Genomic DNA, 17,528 nt, shown 5'->3' with positions numbered 1-17,528 from the left:
GTGTGAAAATGCCCTAATACAATCATCAGTGGATCTACTGAAGGATGTTATCAATATTAATATCACTGCTCCAAATCATGCATTATTTGTACCAATAGTTATACTTCTCTTGAGCAGATGGTTTATCTTAATCTTATGAACACTGTGTAGAATGTAATGGACCAGGGTTTCCATCTCCTTCTGACGACTAGAAAGTTTACAGCCAAATTAAAGACTTAGCTTCAGAAACAATATAAATATGGTATATACACTTGTAGCATCGTATCTGGTTCTACTCTGTCCTCAGCCTCATTGTTCTCCTTTATCTTGCCACTTTCAATTCACTCTATCCTGTCATATAAAGGTGTCGCTCCAAGTTATTTCTAGACAGTGCATGATGAATGAAATATAAGAATTTAAAAACACACAGGTGGTGAAAAAGGCAAATACCCTTAATGGCAGTTGTTTACTTCCCCTTGCTCTTCCTGATAAAGACTTTATTTAAATATGAGTAAGTTACAAAAAAATGATTCAATTCAGGAAAATCAGATTCAGTGCAAACCAATAAGCTAACAAATGGGTCACAATAAGCAAATACCATACGATAGGGCCTACTGACCAAACAATTAGCTGGCCTGAATATCTAAGCAGGCTCAGAGTTCTACTGATATGTCCACAAATCTCAGGTTTGGGACGATGCTTACTGGGTTCAGGATTCAAATGTGGACTACTATCTGAGATCTACTTTTAAGAAATCTGGGGCCTGAGACTTCCCTGGTGGTGCAGTGGTTAAGAATCTGCCTGCCAGTGCAGGCGACACAGGTTCGAGCCCTGGTCCAGGAAGATCCCACATGCCGCGGAGCAACTAGGCCTGTGTGCCACAACTACCAAGCCTGCACTCTAGAGCCCATGAGCCACAACTACTGAGCCGTGTGCCACAACTACTGAAGACCTCGCACCCAGAGCCGGTGCTCCGCAACAAGAGAAGCCACCGCAGTGAGAAGCCCGCACACCACTACAAAGAGTAGCCTCCACTCACCGCAACTAGAGAAAGCCCGTGGGTAGCAATGAAGACCCAATGCAGCCAAAATAAATAAATAAATAAAAATTAAAAAAAAAAAAAAGAAACCTGGGGTCTTATTGCAACAGCTGAACCATTTTGTGGAAAAAGAGTAAGGGAAAAGAGAAACAGCAAGAAGATATTATTTTCATTATCATTATGCTCCTTTCTCTAGGATATTCTTAAATTACCTAAAAAGTAGCTAAGAAATATTTTTATTTTTAAAGATATTGGGACTGGGACTTTCCTGGTTGTTCTGTGGTAAAGAATCTGCCTTCCAATGCAGGGGACGTGGGTTCGATCTCTGGTTAGGGAACTAAGATCCCATGTGCCGCGGGGCAACTAAGCCCGTGCGCCACAGCTACCGAGCTTGCGTCTCTCACTAGAGAGCCTGCATGCCACAAACTACAGAACCGAAGCACCCTGGAGCCTGCGCACCACAACTAGAGAAAAGAAAACCCACACAATGCAACTAGAGAGAAGCCCGCAAGCCACAACGAAAGATCCTGCATGCCGCAACTAAGACCCGATGCAGCCAAACATAAATAAATAACAAATCTTAAAAAAAAAAAATCAGGATTGACTAATTCCAGCCACAATTTATTATGAAAGTCTCGACTTTCCTATAATCCTCTATCTTGCAATTTAAGTCTTTTTTCTTCTTGCACAGTTCTCATTAGAGTTAAGAAATAGTAAGTAACTAAAAGAACTAAGGATAAAATGCTTTATATACCATCTTCCATGTTCATACTTTGGAGAAGATAACTTGCAGTGTTATCTAATCAGTGCCCCACTGGCTGAGTAGATGGGCGTGAAATAAAAGAAGCATTTGGTACTAATGCCCAAACTTCAAAGGGATCCTTGAATTACACTTACAAACCTAGCAGTGACCCAGTTCCTGTTATGCCTCAAAACTATTAACGGTATTGCTTTGGATTTCCTGACTTCCTATGATTTCAGCCTTTTCTGGGGGCAAAGAGTTCCTATCAGTTGTCTAGGAGAAGCAGCAGACTCCAGAAAACCAGTACAGTTCAGTTGAATAGTTAAGAAAATGGGCTGTGGAGCTGGATGAATCCAGCTCCTGGTTCTACCTCTCGCTCACTGAGTGACCTTGGACAGATGGTTTAATTTCTCCATCTGAAGTTTCCTGATCTGTAAAATGGGATGACAGCAATACTACTTCTTAGGGTTGTTGTGAGGATTAAATGAATTGCTGTAACTTAAAACACTGCCTGGCCCGTAGAAACACTACATCAGTTCCCAAGAATAATTTTTTTAAGTCAAGTATGGTTGATTTACAATATTGTGTTAAAGTATTGTTTGTTATCACTATTGCTGACTTTGCAAATGTTATCTTTTTCCATTAAAAGAGTTTTTAATTTCTGAGAAAAAACAAAACTGTTAATGGGTCACAATGCTTACAGAATTAAGTATAAGCTCTTCTTCCGGCATCCAAAGACTACTTTTACTCCAAGAACACCCTATGACACACTTTTAACATAAGGTCCCACTTTTAACATAAGGTCTATGAATCAGGAAAAAAATTATTCTAATTTTATTCACTTTTTTCTCTTCTTCAAACTCCCTCTCATCTCTTAAAATGTTTCTATCATCTATTTGTTTCATACCAAACCCTTCACCTGCCTCAGGAAGAGCATGGTATTTAAGTGAGTTTTTTAGAGAAGTTAATCAAACTACGACTACAACCCTTTTTCCTACCAAGATCTCTCTAACATGCCTGTTTTCTGCTCTTCTTCTAATCCTGACTTGAATATCTGAGTGGCCACAGCCATTTCTAGTCACTTCGGGGCCTTTGGATACAAGGTAGAGAACTCTTATACAGACCAGCATTACTCAGACACTAAGAAACAATAAATATGAAACATGGCAGTGGGACAAAACTGTCATTTTTCACATCCTGGAACACATGTAAACTAGTATCTGACCAGCATACTGGCGTAAACTAGAAGGGATTTAGAGTTTGTTTCATCTCTTGGTGAAAAGAAATTGTTATAGTTGCTTTATGGATTTTAAGAAAAAAGTATCAGAATGTGTTAAATAATATATTTGTATATATAATCTGCCAACATTTTTTTTTTTTTTTTTTTTGGCGACCAGGGATTGAACCCGGGGCCCTCAGCAGTGAGAGCGTAGAGTCCTAACCACTGGACCTCCATGGAATTCCCAATCTGTCAACATTTTAATGAGATACTTGAGTAGGCTTAGTTTATAGAAAGAACCATACATGTGATGTTTGGATATAAATTTAACTGTGGCAAATTTTTGCATGGTTTGAAAAACGGTTTTATCACTCTAAAATGTACAATAATTTAATATCGAGAGTCACATAATTAATCCATCCCCAGTTGGGACTCTCGTTCCTAGAAGAACATGAGTTTTTGTGAAGAAGCAGCTGCTTACATGCTCTTCCTTTCCTCCTCTTATCTTTCTGCCTCCTTCACTCTCTCCTTCCTTTTCTTTCACATTTCATTCTAACATAGATTTTCACTGACCTATAACTGATAATCCTTTTGCTTCACTGAGCTGCCTCAGACCCAAAAAGATGCTAAACCACTCATCCTATCAATAAAACACTCCAGTGCTTGGAAAACAAATCAGAACTGGACAGTCCACAGGAGGTGGAGAGGTAAAGCACTGCACCTCAAGGGCGCACACTAGCAGAACTGACTTCAACCGCTGTACCCATCCTGTTGCAAAAAGGTGTGTGTTGGGGGGGAGGGTGATCATTAAATACCAAATGGCTTGCGTTTGGTCTGCTGCTTTACTTCCTTTTCTGAACCTCTAGGACTTTAGCGTTCCCTAGCAACAGAAGCAAAGGATCACTTTAGAAAAGTGCTTTCCAGAGCATTCCTATCTAGCTACTGACCAAGCCATTTTAGTTTATGTGATCAAGCAACTGAAATTCAAGGAGATTTATCACTGACTGTCCTCGGCAGCAAAACTGGAAGAGTATCACTTGATATGTATGCTACTAATGTCTGAGATGACTGATTCTACCTCTACTGCACAAGCATGGATTGGTTTCAGAAAGAATTAGTAGTCTCTGCATCTCACCGTGAACCGACAGCGTTGCTAGGGAAACTGATAATTATGTGGCAAAATGGAGGGTGTAGAAGAGAAGAAAAAGGGTTCAGAAGAAATGTAAGGTTTTAATCCAAATCAGCATGTTTATAGTATAGTTTGCTGATATTCTGTAGTAATATAATTTAATAAATACCATTAATTGTATGTTTGACAGGATACAGATTTCTGAACTAAAAGAAATGAACAGAAATGAATTAGACTCTGGAAAGCTACTGGTTACTGATCATACTTTGTGTATGGCATAGCAGGAATATATATTTATTATAAACTACAACGAATTTGAAGAATTAAAATATTCAAAAAGGTGAAAAAAACACATTGATTTGATTTCTGACTTTTTAAAGAAAACAATCTTATCGAGTTCCAGATATAAAAATTGTAACTCCATAAAAGCTCTAATAAAATTTCTTTTTTTCACCTCAAACACCCTTTAGGGTGGAGAAGAAAGAAGTGTTGCCATTTTGATGTTATACATAGTAAAAAACCAAGCCAGAGAAGTTGAATGACCTTCCTAAAGTCACATACCTCTTCAGTTAGTGGTAATGTTGGTGCTAAATACTCTTCTTTAACTGCCTGGGAGGCATTATTTACAGATTATGTCTTAGTAAGGGAAAACACAGCAAAAGGATATAAACTTAGTGAACAGATGCAAATCTCTAAATACCACTTTACTTTTAAATGAAAATTTCCAATACTTTTCACTTTCAACGGCTAAGAGTTTAGTTCTGAAAGTTAACGATATGATATAAACACTTGTTTATCAGGAAAATCTCATTGGAGACATTTTAATATGTGCGAAAGAGCATCAAAGAATTAAACAGCTCATTAGTGATCACAGTTTTACTGCATGTCAGACCACTGCCTGTGAGTTGTCAGTCCCTTCACGACAATGCTGCCACATGACATTCTTTTATTTTCACTTTTTCTAAGGTCTACTAGGTACCTATTTTAAAAGATGAAATAAAAAGTTTTATGTCCGCCTGTGCATTTATCGTTATAAATTCTTATACATTCTCTAATTTATAAATACACTATACGTATTAAAACATTCATACACATTCTTATACACACAGTCTATGCACGGGCGTGTGTGAGGGAAGCAAATAAGTGATTTATTTATGGTTGGTGTATGAAAGAAGACAGCCATTCACAATACAAAATGCTTCCCGTGTTCTGGTCTGATTTGGTCTCTGACAGGAAAGAATGAGACGTATACACAGGACATCGAGGTAAAAGCAGAAAAGTACACAGAACTTCTTAGTGAATTCCAAGTGCTAGAAGTCAGCCTTCCGATGTTATGAAAAAGATCTTCTTTCTAGGGACTTAAAAATCACTCATTTTAAGCCTTACTAATTAATACTTAAGTAGTGTAACTCACCCTATATGGGACGAGCTATCAATTTAAGGCAGTTTATTAAGCTTATCAATTTTATGGTGGTTTAAAAATAGTATCTGACTTGTCTGATTTGGAATTTTGTTAATTCTTTACATCAAAGATTTATTTTTGATAAGATGAGAGAAAAATTATAACTTCCTATTTTGATAAGCCCGTTTTTCTTTCCCACAGCAGGAAGACTTTTTCAACTTTTAAATCTCTGAGTTAAAAAAAGAAGAATGTAAGGCCAAATTTTACAGTCATTAAAAACATTTTTTATGGTTAGGTTAAACAAACCTTGACTTAGGCCATCTTGACAAGGTGTCTGCTTGACATCCAAGTTCTCCAAGGTATCTCCTTTAGAGACCTCACTAAGAGATGTTCTTCTCTCAAAGATGTTGTTGTTATTGTTAACTTGAGTCCCATTTTGCTTCAGTAGCCTGAACACCTCAGCTTCCAAATCTCTAATCTAAGAGACAAAAAAAATATCCATTCATGAAACCCTAAATCAGCACTTCTCTCCAAGCACTAGGCAAAACTACCCTATTCTTTTTTTTTAATTTTATTAAAATATAGTCGATTTACAACGTTGTGTTTAATTTCTGCTATTTAGCAAAGTGACTCAGTTATACATATATATATCCTTTTCAAATTCTTTTCCATTATGGTTTACCACAGGATATTGAACATAGTTCCCCGTGCTATACAGTAAGACCTTGCTGTTCATCCAACCTATATATAATAGCTTGCTTCTGCTAATCCCAAACCCCCAGTCCTTCCCTCCTCAACCCTCCCGCCTCTTTGGCAACCACAAGTCTATTCTCTATGTCTGTAAGTCTGTTTTTGTTTCATAGATATGTTCATTTGTGTTGTATTTTAGATTCCACATGTAAGTGATATCATATGGTATTTGTCTTTCTCTTTCTGACTTACTTCACTTAGTGTGATAATCTCTATTATTTCATTCTTTTTAATGGCTGAGTAGTAGTCCATTGTATACATGTACCACATCTTCTTTATCCATTCATCTGTCAATGGACATTTAGGTTGTTTTCACATCTTGGCTATTGTAAATAGTGCTGCTATGAACATGCGGGTGCATGTATCTTTTCAAATTATACTTTTGTCTGGCTGCCCTATTACTCAGTGGCTTTGAGCATATAACTCACCCGTACTTGCAGGCCTTGAACTTCCACAAGATGAGCTTTTTCCAATTCTTCTATTTTCTTTCTTTCTGCTTCCTGTCTTTTGATGAAATCAAGTTCTCTTAAGAAGAAAATAATAGATCTCATTGCATCAAACACTCAACAAATGAGGAAATGTAAAAATTCCTATCAGAAGCAATGAACTGCACAGTGAAATAAATAACTAGACAGCTGTTTAAATAAACAAAACTCAATCACAGAGAAAAGGTATCTAGTAATGAAAGCAAATAAAATGTCTTAATGGGGGCTTCCCTGGTGGCACAGTGGCTGAGAGTCTGCCTGCCGATGCAGGGGACGCGGGTTCGTGCTCCGGTCCGGGAAGATCCCACATGCCGTGGAGTGGCTAGGCCCGTGAGCCATGGCCGCTGAGCCTGCGCGTCCGGAGCCTGTGCTCCGCAACGGGAGAGGCCACAACAGTGAGAGGCCCGCGTACCGCAAAAAAAAAAAAAAAACTTTTAATGGATTACAAAGTAAAGAAAAATGCTTTGATCCTGCTTACTAAGATTTTCATCTGTAGCTCCTGACTCTAGAGCACCCGTTCATATTTAGATAGAAGCTACTGAACTAATGACCCATGTTGGATAATTTAGTGGAGATAATTACATGTCAAGTAGATATAATTCCACATTTATAAAGTCATTTACCTAGTAAACTGATGGAACTGGATGGTAAGAGTTTTAAAAAGATAATTATAATAAGATTGCTTCCTATAAATGGCAGTAGAGGGGCTGTTGGGTCAGAAACACTAAGGCGGAGCTGTCACTACATGCCTGAGGATAATATGGGGAGAAGGAGAAATACCTCCATTTTAAAAGTCTGGAATGCAATATGCAAATTTGGTAGAATTTATTATAAAATTATTACATGAAATAGAGTTAGGTATATTTTTGGTAAAAAGAGTTAAAATAGTGATGTACTGAATTCATGGTCATAAGAACAATTCCCCCCTTTCTAATACACTTTTTATAGCAATATCTTTTAAACATTACAAACATTATTTCCATGATAGGAAATAATAGTTACGGTGACTCTTACATATATGCTTAGGTTTTTAAAATTTTTTTGCAGTACGCGGGCCTCTCACTGCTGTGGCCTCTCCCGTTGTGGAGCATAGGCTCCAGACGCGCAGGCTCAGCGGCCATGGCTCACAGGCCCAGCCGCTCCACGGCATGTGGGATCTTCCCGGACCGGGGCACGAACCCGTGTCGCCTGCATCAGCAGGCGGCCCCTCAACCACTGCGCCACCAGGGAAGCCCTATGCTTAGCTTTTAAGGCTTGACATAGAAGACCAGATGAGATACTGGTGATACTTTCTATTATTCTAGCTAGCCAGAAGTAACTGTTGAAAAAAATCCGTAAAAATCTCCCTGGTCAGTCTCCCTGAAATTACACCAAGATTCAACAGATGGAATCAAAGCAGCATTAGCTCAGAAATAGCAGTTGAAATTTAAAAGCAGAGTGTGGTGATGGTCTCTTACTGCAGTGAACCAAGGCCCTTTTGATTCTCTCAACAGCTGAAAGAAGGAAACTGGCAGGGCAGGAGGTCTTGCTAGTCAACATTTACACTATCTGTAGTGGGAAAATTCTGAAGTTAACTGATTCTAAGAATAGACATAGAAGCAGCCTCATCAAGGCCCCAGTTGCTGCTTTGTAAGTACTTTATCCAATAGTCATTCTGCATGACTTCAGCTGGGCTTCTTGCTTCTAAATCACAGATGTTTCAAAAAGGATAGAGGTTCAAATGGTTTAACAGTTACTATTAATGATTAACAACAACAACAAAACAGGAGGTTGCCAAAAAATTATAGAAGAAAAACTATAATCGCATATGAAAAATGATGCAAGAGATTTCTAAAACTTAATGTCTATTTATGCATTAACTATGCTCCTTAGGGGCATGCCTCTGAGGTCACCTTTTCTTTTCCACTAGATATTATGAAATTACTGGATGTAAACCTTCTTTAGATACACACAACTATTCTTTAGTCATTAGAAGCTGCTGCTTACTTTTGTTGAAAATCCTTGATCAGTTTCTTTGCCTTGTTGTACTTCTTTTCCAAGGCTTGATACTGGCTTTGAGTCTCTTTGAGGTGCTCGTTCACCGTGTGGCATAACGTTTGAGCCTCAATCCAGTAGCTCTCCAACTTCAACATTCTTTCTTTATTCTCTTCTATATTCTGCTGGAGTTGGGTTTTTTCTAGTTCCCACCTCACTTTCTCATTTTCTGCTGCTTGTAGCTGGACAAAGCAAATATCAAAGCAAGCATTATCTGGGTACTTCTGTAGCAAAAATCCCTCATATTTTTATAGTGTATTTTAAATTCCATTGTTACATATACTCAAATCATCAGACACACTGAGATGAGAAGAGCAAGTATTATTTTCATTATTACACAGATTATAAAATGGAGGCCTTGAAAAGTGAAAATGTTTGTACAAGGTCACACATCTGATAAATGACAAAACATGGATCTGATTCCAACTCCCATGATCTTTCCATCACACTATGTGGTGTATGAAATTCTCTGAGCAGGAAAAAGTGTTTTAGAGTTTGATTCTATCCAATGAACTTCAACACGCTTTCTTTTAGAGTTTTTCTTTTTTTTTTTTAACATACAATTATAAATAAAAAGTTAACTAAAAAGGGAGTGGGGAGAGGCAAGCTGGGAAGGAGAGAGGGGCAGAAGCACACAGTATGGCCTAATGGATAAGAGGGGGACCGTGGGGTCATACAGTTTAGATTTGAATTCCAGGCTCTGCCATTATTGGCCTTTAAACCTTGGACAAGTAAATGAAGTCCTCTAAGACTAAATTATGTTATCTTTAATCGGAACTGTGATATAACACATCAGCACGCTTGGAACAGCTCCTTGGGCATAATAATCTGATAAAAGTGATTTTTACTTTGTTTCTATCCCTTTTGATGATATTATCACATCTTTTATTTCAACTGACATGAACATAGCTTGTAGCTCATTATTTTGCTGACACTGTTCTGAGTTTCTAGAGCCTAATAAATCCCGATTTGAATAAAAGTATAAAAGACAGTGTGAGTAAAAATATAAATGATTTCTGAATTAATTTAAATCTCTCTGATGGGACACAAAGGCAGCTTCTTGTGGTTTCTGCTTTCAGGGAAGCTTAGGAACAGATAACACACTGGTCCAAATCCCTCATTTCTGAAGAAATTCAAGACTGATCTCTCAGGTAAGGGGTCAAAGGTCATTTATTCACAATTAACCAGCCAACCTTTAAATGAGTGCTTCATCTACTTCACATGCCTCTGTTAAAGTTCAAAAGGATGCAGAGTCATTATAAACTATCAATTTTCAAAATCTAAAACATTCCAAAATCATTTGGAAAGTGGAAATATATGTTTTTATGTATATTTTAAACTAAACACATTGGCAAAACAGGTTACAAAGTAAAAAGTAGTCAAAAACATTTCAAAATTAGGAATTCTATTATCAACTTGGATATAAAGAGTCATAGTAAAACAAGCTAATATATGGCTATTATATGCCAATATGATACTGAGAAAAATATAAAATACTAATTTATAGAATTTTCTAGATTAAATATCTAACACATAAGCTTTGTTAAAGCGCTTGCAATCCCAGGTGAATCTTTTTCCCTGATTGTACCTAACAACTAAAAAGAAATCTTCTATTCTTCCGTTCTATGACAAGAAACATGGCAATTTAAAACAGGACTGGGTATTTGCTGCATCTTTTATTAAGCAATGTTTCGTGTTCAAGTTGTTTATTTACCAACCGCTACTAATTTAAAACTTATCATTCACAGAGCTTGGTTGAAACCATGAATGATGTATAGACATGTTTTGACTAAAGAGCTGCTGAGTTATTAGCTAAAAATACCATTTAACCAAAATAGCCTTGCTAATTCATTTCCATTTAAAACACATGGAAAAACCAAAACAAGTGTATCTAATGTGAACAGGGAAACGGACTGTTAGTAGTGTGAGAGCAATTATGTCTCAATTTTTAAAAGACCATAAAAAATAAAGATTATTGTGTTTTTAAAGTAACTCAAAAGATATTTTTAAATCTTTGAAATTATGTACTTGATAAAACTAAACACTGTTCAAGAAACTTACAAGTACCTTATAATTTACCAATTAAAAATGCCCTTCTGAATTATGTATTATTTCATATATAAACTAAAAACATATACTCCTTTTATCAAGACCTGTATTTCCCCACAAATTTAAATAACATGAACTAAACTTGTCTAAAGATTTCTGGTAGCACCTGGCACCTAAAATAAATTATTCATATATTAATTAAATTTCATAATACTTAATTACTAGAAATTGGAAGTTTTCTCTATGAAAGATAAGTAATGTGCTATGTTAAAATACATTATCTCTGATGAATAAGTTAAAAATAAATAATTAAACATTTAAGATAAGATAAAGAGATATAGTATAACAGCTTGTGCTTAAGGAATTAGTGGTCAAAATGTAATTTGGATTCTTGAACTATTATAAACATTTACTTTTTAATTTATTTTTTTAAATAGCAGGTTCTTATTAGTTATCCATTTTATACATATTAGTGTATATATGTCAATCCCAATCTCCCAATTCATCACACCAACACATAAACATTACTTTTTTAGGAAAGCTCAGAGGGAACGGGCCACATATGTGCAAATACGTAATTTAAAAATACTGTGCTATTTTCACTGAGGGGTATGGTGGTGCTGACGCCCTAAGAGTATGCACTGGCAGGTTTTTCCGCTAACTGGAAATGAATCTCTCACATTTGTATTCTTTCAAATGCACAGAAACAAATTCCTTTAGTCCTCGGGTTGAATTTATTCATAGCATCTGAAGTTTAAAAAGTACAATTCAAACATCATGTATTGGTGCTTACCTTGGTCTTCAATTTTTGAATCTCTGCTTCTGTAACTGCATGTTTGATTTGCAACTGAAAATGGAAAAGGAAGAAAAAATCTGAACTAATTGTATCTATATTTTTAAAGCTTCAGCAGCTAGTAGAATACCTTATTATATAGCTGAAGGCCTAGAAAAGTGCTGCAATGCAGCAGGTTGTAAATTAAAATGTCTAGTGTGTAAAATGACTCTAGGTGCAAACTAATTAAACATGGGGTTTATGGCTCACACTCCCTAACATCAGATTAGGTTACGAATTTAATTGCTCAGGGACCAAAGAGAAGGAAACACATTTTCTTGCCCTCTTTGCAGCTCTTCCTTTATGATTTGAGGGTCAAGGAATTGTTTCCTTGCAGTCTTGTGGATTGAACAAGCCTCGGCAGGCAAGTCAGCCAGTGGCCGCGGGAAGCTTCAATTCCAAATCTGGAAGAAAGGTGGCGCTCTGGTTCCGTGAGTCGCACGCATTTTAGGCTTAGCAGCTCTTTTACAGCTCAGGCTGCTGCAAAGCTGGAGAAGAGGATGATGCAGTTCCGCGGCGAAACCTGTAATTTTTTTTTTTTTTAATTGCAGCAAAAGTACAGATCTAGTTTTCTGTCCTTTAAAAGATCTACTCCTATTGAGGACCTAGACCCCCACCCCCAAAGCTTCAGCTACAGTTTATTCTCCTGAGAGCCACCATTTAGACTTGTTTTGCTTCTCCCCCCCCCCCCCCATTTTCTTCATAGGGAAGAAAAACGAAGGAAACGTTCATTCCTTAAGGGATAAATAAGTACACCAAAATTTACGGAAAACGATTTATGGGTTGAAAGTCACTTTTCTAAAATCCTTGGGGCCAGATGGTTTTGGAATTCCGAGTTCTTTCAATTTCAGAAACGTAGTAAAATGCGTTTTTCCATAAATTGCTTATTGCCCACAGCAGGGTCTGTGGAGGCAACTCTGTAATCAGACACATGAATATGTTTGCCACCAAACATGTGAATATTCTCACTAAGGGGGGTACCTAAAGACTGTAGCATCCTGTCAGTTTTGGTCAGATTTACTACCCAAGTGAGTGTGCCACAAAATTATTTTAAAAAAACTGTCTCAGAGCATTTTGAATTTAGGATTGTACAGAGGGACTGTAAACTTCCCATATTACTGTAATCAAATAAGTCCAAGATTTTCTTATCAGAAAGACGGCTAATGAAAAGACAGAAATGTGAACCTTTGGAGATCACACCGCCTCATAACCCTCAGCTCTCTCTCTGGTTTGTAATCTGTACTTCCTTGGTTTTCACCTGGCCAGCAGGGGCGTATGGGAAGGACGACGAGGGAAAGAAGTCAGAATCAAGGACAGGGTTCATTCAACACCCTTAGATGCTGATGAATAAAAGCCCAGAAACTGAGAGGGCCCACGCTCCCTGCAAAATGCCCCCTCCGGGATGCTTTCAGGTTTCCTGTTGGGCTTAAAGCTCTGCGGGCTCTGCAGCTACAGCTCTGCTCCTGCTGAGGGGTGACCTTGAAACTTTCAGACGTGATTCTGCCCCACTCTCCTGCTTTCAGACCTGGTCTCTCTTGCCTCTTCGGCTCTTGCTCCTTTCACCCTCACTGTTCCCAGGGCCTTCTGTGCTCTAACAGTCTCTAGAGAGGAAGTACTTTTTGTTAGCACAGTGTCTAGCATAGAGTAAGTCCTCTATAAAGTTAGCCAAGACTAAGAAAGAATGATTTGAAGAACTCAGATATGATTACCCTAACTCTACTTCTCAGTTAAAAGTGCTAAATGCTGTAAAACGTTGCACCTGAAATAAAAGCCCTCTGGTTCTAAGCTGAAGAGTAGCAAGAAATCAAAAAGGCAGACTTTTTGATGAACACCGCAACTAGGAGGAAGTGCTGTATCTTATTTTCTCGGTGGTTAACTCCCTGTAGGGTAATATATTGCAATACGACTTTGGATTTTCTTTGTTCAAATCGCCATGTTCTCTAGCAAGCGACTTCTCTGGGCCCCGGTTTCCCATATGAAAAATGAGAGGGCTAGGTGGGAAGAACCCCAAGGCCCCTGCAAGTACTCCAGGTGTGACACTTACGAAATGAAGGGCCTGGAGATGGTTGTCAAGGCTGCAGAGTCTAGGAATTCTCGTCCCAAGCCAGCATTTTCTTCCCTATGAATGCATACACTAGGCTAATCCGCTGGTGTGTGGGACAAACTGATGTGAAACTGCAGAGCAGCCAAGTTGATTTTCAGTTATCCTGCCCCTCCCATCTTAGCAAAACAGATAACAGAAGACAGCTGAACTCGTAAGCGGTGAGGTGAGAACACTGATACAAGCTTGAAGTGTTACTCAGTATAGCCCAATCCTTCAGCTACAGGAAAGCAGAATGAGGTCTGTAAATTCAGACATTATTCAGAAGATGGACAAAAGTTTTAGTGTGATGTTTCCCCCAGTACTCATAAGGCTGAAAATTATAGATATGTGATTATTTTAATCCTGCATGCACATGAAAAGAACTTCTACAAATCCACCACTATTAACAGGAAAAGCATTAAAAATAAACTAATCTAACATTTTCATTTTATATAGGAAGAAACTGTGTTTCAGTAGTTTAAGTTGCAGAGCTAGTAAGTGTCAAAGCCAGGTTTTACAAATTCCAGTCCACAGTCCTCTCCTCTAATACTAAGTTTCTTACATTCGTAGGACCCTTTTTCATCATCTCCTTCCTCACTGCAAATGAATCTGTAAGGGAGGCAGGACAGGCACTGTTAACCTCGCTGTTCAGACAGGGAAAGAGGTTCACAGAAGTTACATGGCTTCTTCAAGTTCCCAGCAGAGGCAGGTGGTGGAATGGAAATTATCCCAGGTCTGACTCCACCTACCTCTGTTCCTCCCTTCCTTATGCCCCTCATCTGAACCAGCTTTGGAATACATTTTTCATTTGATCATCACAGAAACCCTGAGGCATATGTGATCATTGTGACCTCCCAGATGAGAAACTAGGACTCCACCTGGAAACCACGGATCACTTCTGGTAGGCTGAGTATTCTGGCACTACATACAACATGGTGCTCAGTCAGCTGTTATGAGTCATGGAACTTAGAAAGAAATCTCTCCCTCATTATTCAACCAGCATTTACTGAATGAGACTGTGTGCCAGGTGCTGTGCTAGTTGTTGAGGATACACGAAAGCGACATAGAACCTAACTTCGAAACACTTACTACAGGGAAATTAATATATACCACCTCCTGAGAGAAGTTCCCAGATGCCTCAGAAAAACTTGGAGAGAAACTTCAGGTGACCTGCGGCTTTGGCCTACGTGTCATATCTCCAACTATGGACCCTGCCTCCCAGGCAAAGTGGGCACGATGGGCCTGGGATACCTCCATTTCATGAGCAAGAGGAAACTGATGTTCAACGAGGTGAAGTGACTTGACAAAAGAAGCACGGTGCATACAAAGTTGAGTTTTCTTATTCTAGAGCAGTTCTCCTTTCACGTTTAATAGGCTTTCCAGAGTACAGCTGTAAGGGTTTGCAGACAACCCCCGAGACTGGTCAGGCTGACTGCAGGGGGCAGGGTCTTCAGGGCTGGTTAATAGAAACAGAGCCTGAAATACCTGTTGGACCTTTTGGGCTTCAGAGAATCTAGGTTTGGTGAAAAGACTTGGGAAGGGAGGATACAAATAAAAAGAAAAGGTTAAGGACTGCAGGTCAGTGTCTCTCAACTTATAAGATCAATCTCTTTCATCTCTTCTGTCATCTTGAACATGAATGGCATCAATATCCACCACAGGATTACAGCACAAATAAACACACACACTCCTATGGAGAACAGCAGCTCTCATATAACATTCTGCAGGTGTACCTGCTGTGTTTATTTTCTGTTTATTTCTTTCAAAAATATGAATACAGCACATGTACTCACATCACTGAATCAATATAATCCAAAGATAACTGCACTAGAAACAGAAACATCCTTACACATAAACATTGTAAAACTGAACTTCTACACTCTTTACTTATCCTGTGCAAGCATGAAAAACATTTTTCTTTAAAAAGGAAAAATGTTACCTTTGCAGGAAAGATTTTAAGGGCGCTCTAGTACTAGAGATTTTACGGATAAGCGCGACATTCTCTGTTTTTACTTTACAAGGGCAAAATAATAACTGATATTTGCATACAACTTTATGAAGTAGTTTCAGCATTGGAATCAGAATTTTTACAATGATCTCTGTGATAATTTGACTGCAGCCTGTCTTACCCATGACAGTGTAAGTTCCACAAAAGAAGAAATAAGTGCTGTTTTTGCCTATACTTTGGTGCTGTTAAAATGAAACTATGCCATATTGCTTTATAATTTCTGCTCAAAGGTTTATATATGGTACCTATCTTTATATTAACAAAAGTGTTTTTCTCAGGAAACATTATGCAAAACTAGCTGAAATCAGCTGATTGAATGATATCATAACCTAATGTGAATGGCAACACTAACTGCAGTATATGCAGCACAGGGTCACTCTCTAAGGAGGTGCTCATAAACTGGTTATTGATGGTGAAGGTGCTGGATGTAGGTGACAGCCTGTAATTACAGCTACTCTTTAAGTATCTGTTTCTTGTTAAGTACATAACATTTTTTACCTTCTCTACATATTAATGGGAAGTTCCATAAAGATTACTATCTAATGCATTAATAACTTCTTCTAGATTACTTTTCATAGATTCTCTATGACTTAAGTAAGCAAAATAACACAATTTTTTACACTCCATATTTTTTCCTCAAGACAAATGCAGAACTGTTTTTACTGGGAGCTAATATCTATGGCTCCCGAGAAGGAATGGTGGAGGGGAAGCACCACACAGTCCACTGAAATGGCACCTGGCCAGCAGTTTCCGATTCAGCCTCTTCCTACTTCCCACTAAATTTCCAGTGAAATCACATTACAAAAGAAAAACTCACAACCAAATTGACACTGAAACTAGAAACAACTGTTACTAGAATATGAAGGAGTCATGAAGTTGAATTAAGAAAAATCTATCCAAGCTTCACTCCCAAGACAGGGAGATGCTTTGTGTCTCTCACTGATTGCTTGAGATACCAGGTCTACGCAGTGAGGAAGATGGGCAACCTCTACTGTCCTTCCCAGGAGCTGTCCTCAAACCAGGTTCTCTAAAACTCTCCACCTTCCATATTCATTCAGAAAGCAACTGCTAGATGAGGAAAAGAATGCAGGAAGGGTGGCTGATAGTGGCACATTGCCTACTTTCACCTGCAGACCCCAAAGTGCAGCAATACAGACAGGGGCAGTCACAGTAAGTGCTTTGATAGCAAGGAATAACCTTTTTTTTTCCCTTTAACTTCAAGAACTGAGTGGCGAGATTTGGATATCCCACCTTAGTACAGAGAACTGCTTTAGATGATAGGTTGCCAGAAAATAGCCACCAGGCTGGAAACTAGGCACATAGATATGTCCTCCTGATGTAGGTCTGGAAATGGAATTCGTAATTTTTAAAAGTGGCTAATTGCTGCTTGAATACAAAAAAGGTTTTTGCCTCATTTCAAGATAAATAAATGAGAAAAAGGCAAAACTGAGTCTATTACTAAATACTTCAGATCAAGGAAAAGAGAGTATCAACTTGAAAATTCAAATAAGTAAACCTGTGAAAATTATGTATCCCATAAATAAAAAGACATTTTAAAGTAACTCTACGGAACACCAGGATGAAGAGAAAGTGAAGAAGCATGAGGAATAAGTGGAGAGTAAGGAAACTAAAAATGTAATTAAAAGTCATTTTAGAGGTGCTAAAGAGCATACCTGAACTTGAAGTTGAAAGCATATTTAATGCTACAGAAAACTGAATCATTGACATGAGAGGAGACATTTGAAAACAATCTCAGAAATAGAAAAAAACAGAAAAG

At 38.1% G+C, this 17,528-nt stretch overlaps 1 protein-coding gene across 4 annotated transcripts in view; it reads right to left on the bottom strand.

Moving 5' to 3' along the window:
• PPP1R9A (protein phosphatase 1 regulatory subunit 9A) overlaps nt 1-17,528 on the bottom strand; it is a 327,421-nt gene that overhangs the window by 54,106 nt on the left and 255,787 nt on the right. For all 4 annotated transcript variants that reach the window (XM_049715130.1, XM_049715131.1, XM_049715132.1 and 1 more), the window contains exons 8-11: nt 11,622-11,675; nt 8,732-8,961; nt 6,689-6,785; nt 5,817-5,988 (exon numbers count right to left, since the gene is read on the bottom strand). In XM_049715130.1, the coding sequence (XP_049571087.1) occupies nt 5,817-5,988; nt 6,689-6,785; nt 8,732-8,961; nt 11,622-11,675 (553 nt within the window). The remainder of the gene's footprint in view (nt 1-5,816; nt 5,989-6,688; nt 6,786-8,731; nt 8,962-11,621; nt 11,676-17,528) is intronic.

This window comes from Orcinus orca, chromosome 9 (genome assembly GCF_937001465.1).
Source record: "Orcinus orca chromosome 9, mOrcOrc1.1, whole genome shotgun sequence".
Lineage (NCBI taxonomy): Eukaryota > Metazoa > Chordata > Mammalia > Artiodactyla > Delphinidae > Orcinus > Orcinus orca.
Note: the sequence above shows the minus strand (reverse complement) of the source record. Positions and strands in the feature narration are given on the sequence as shown.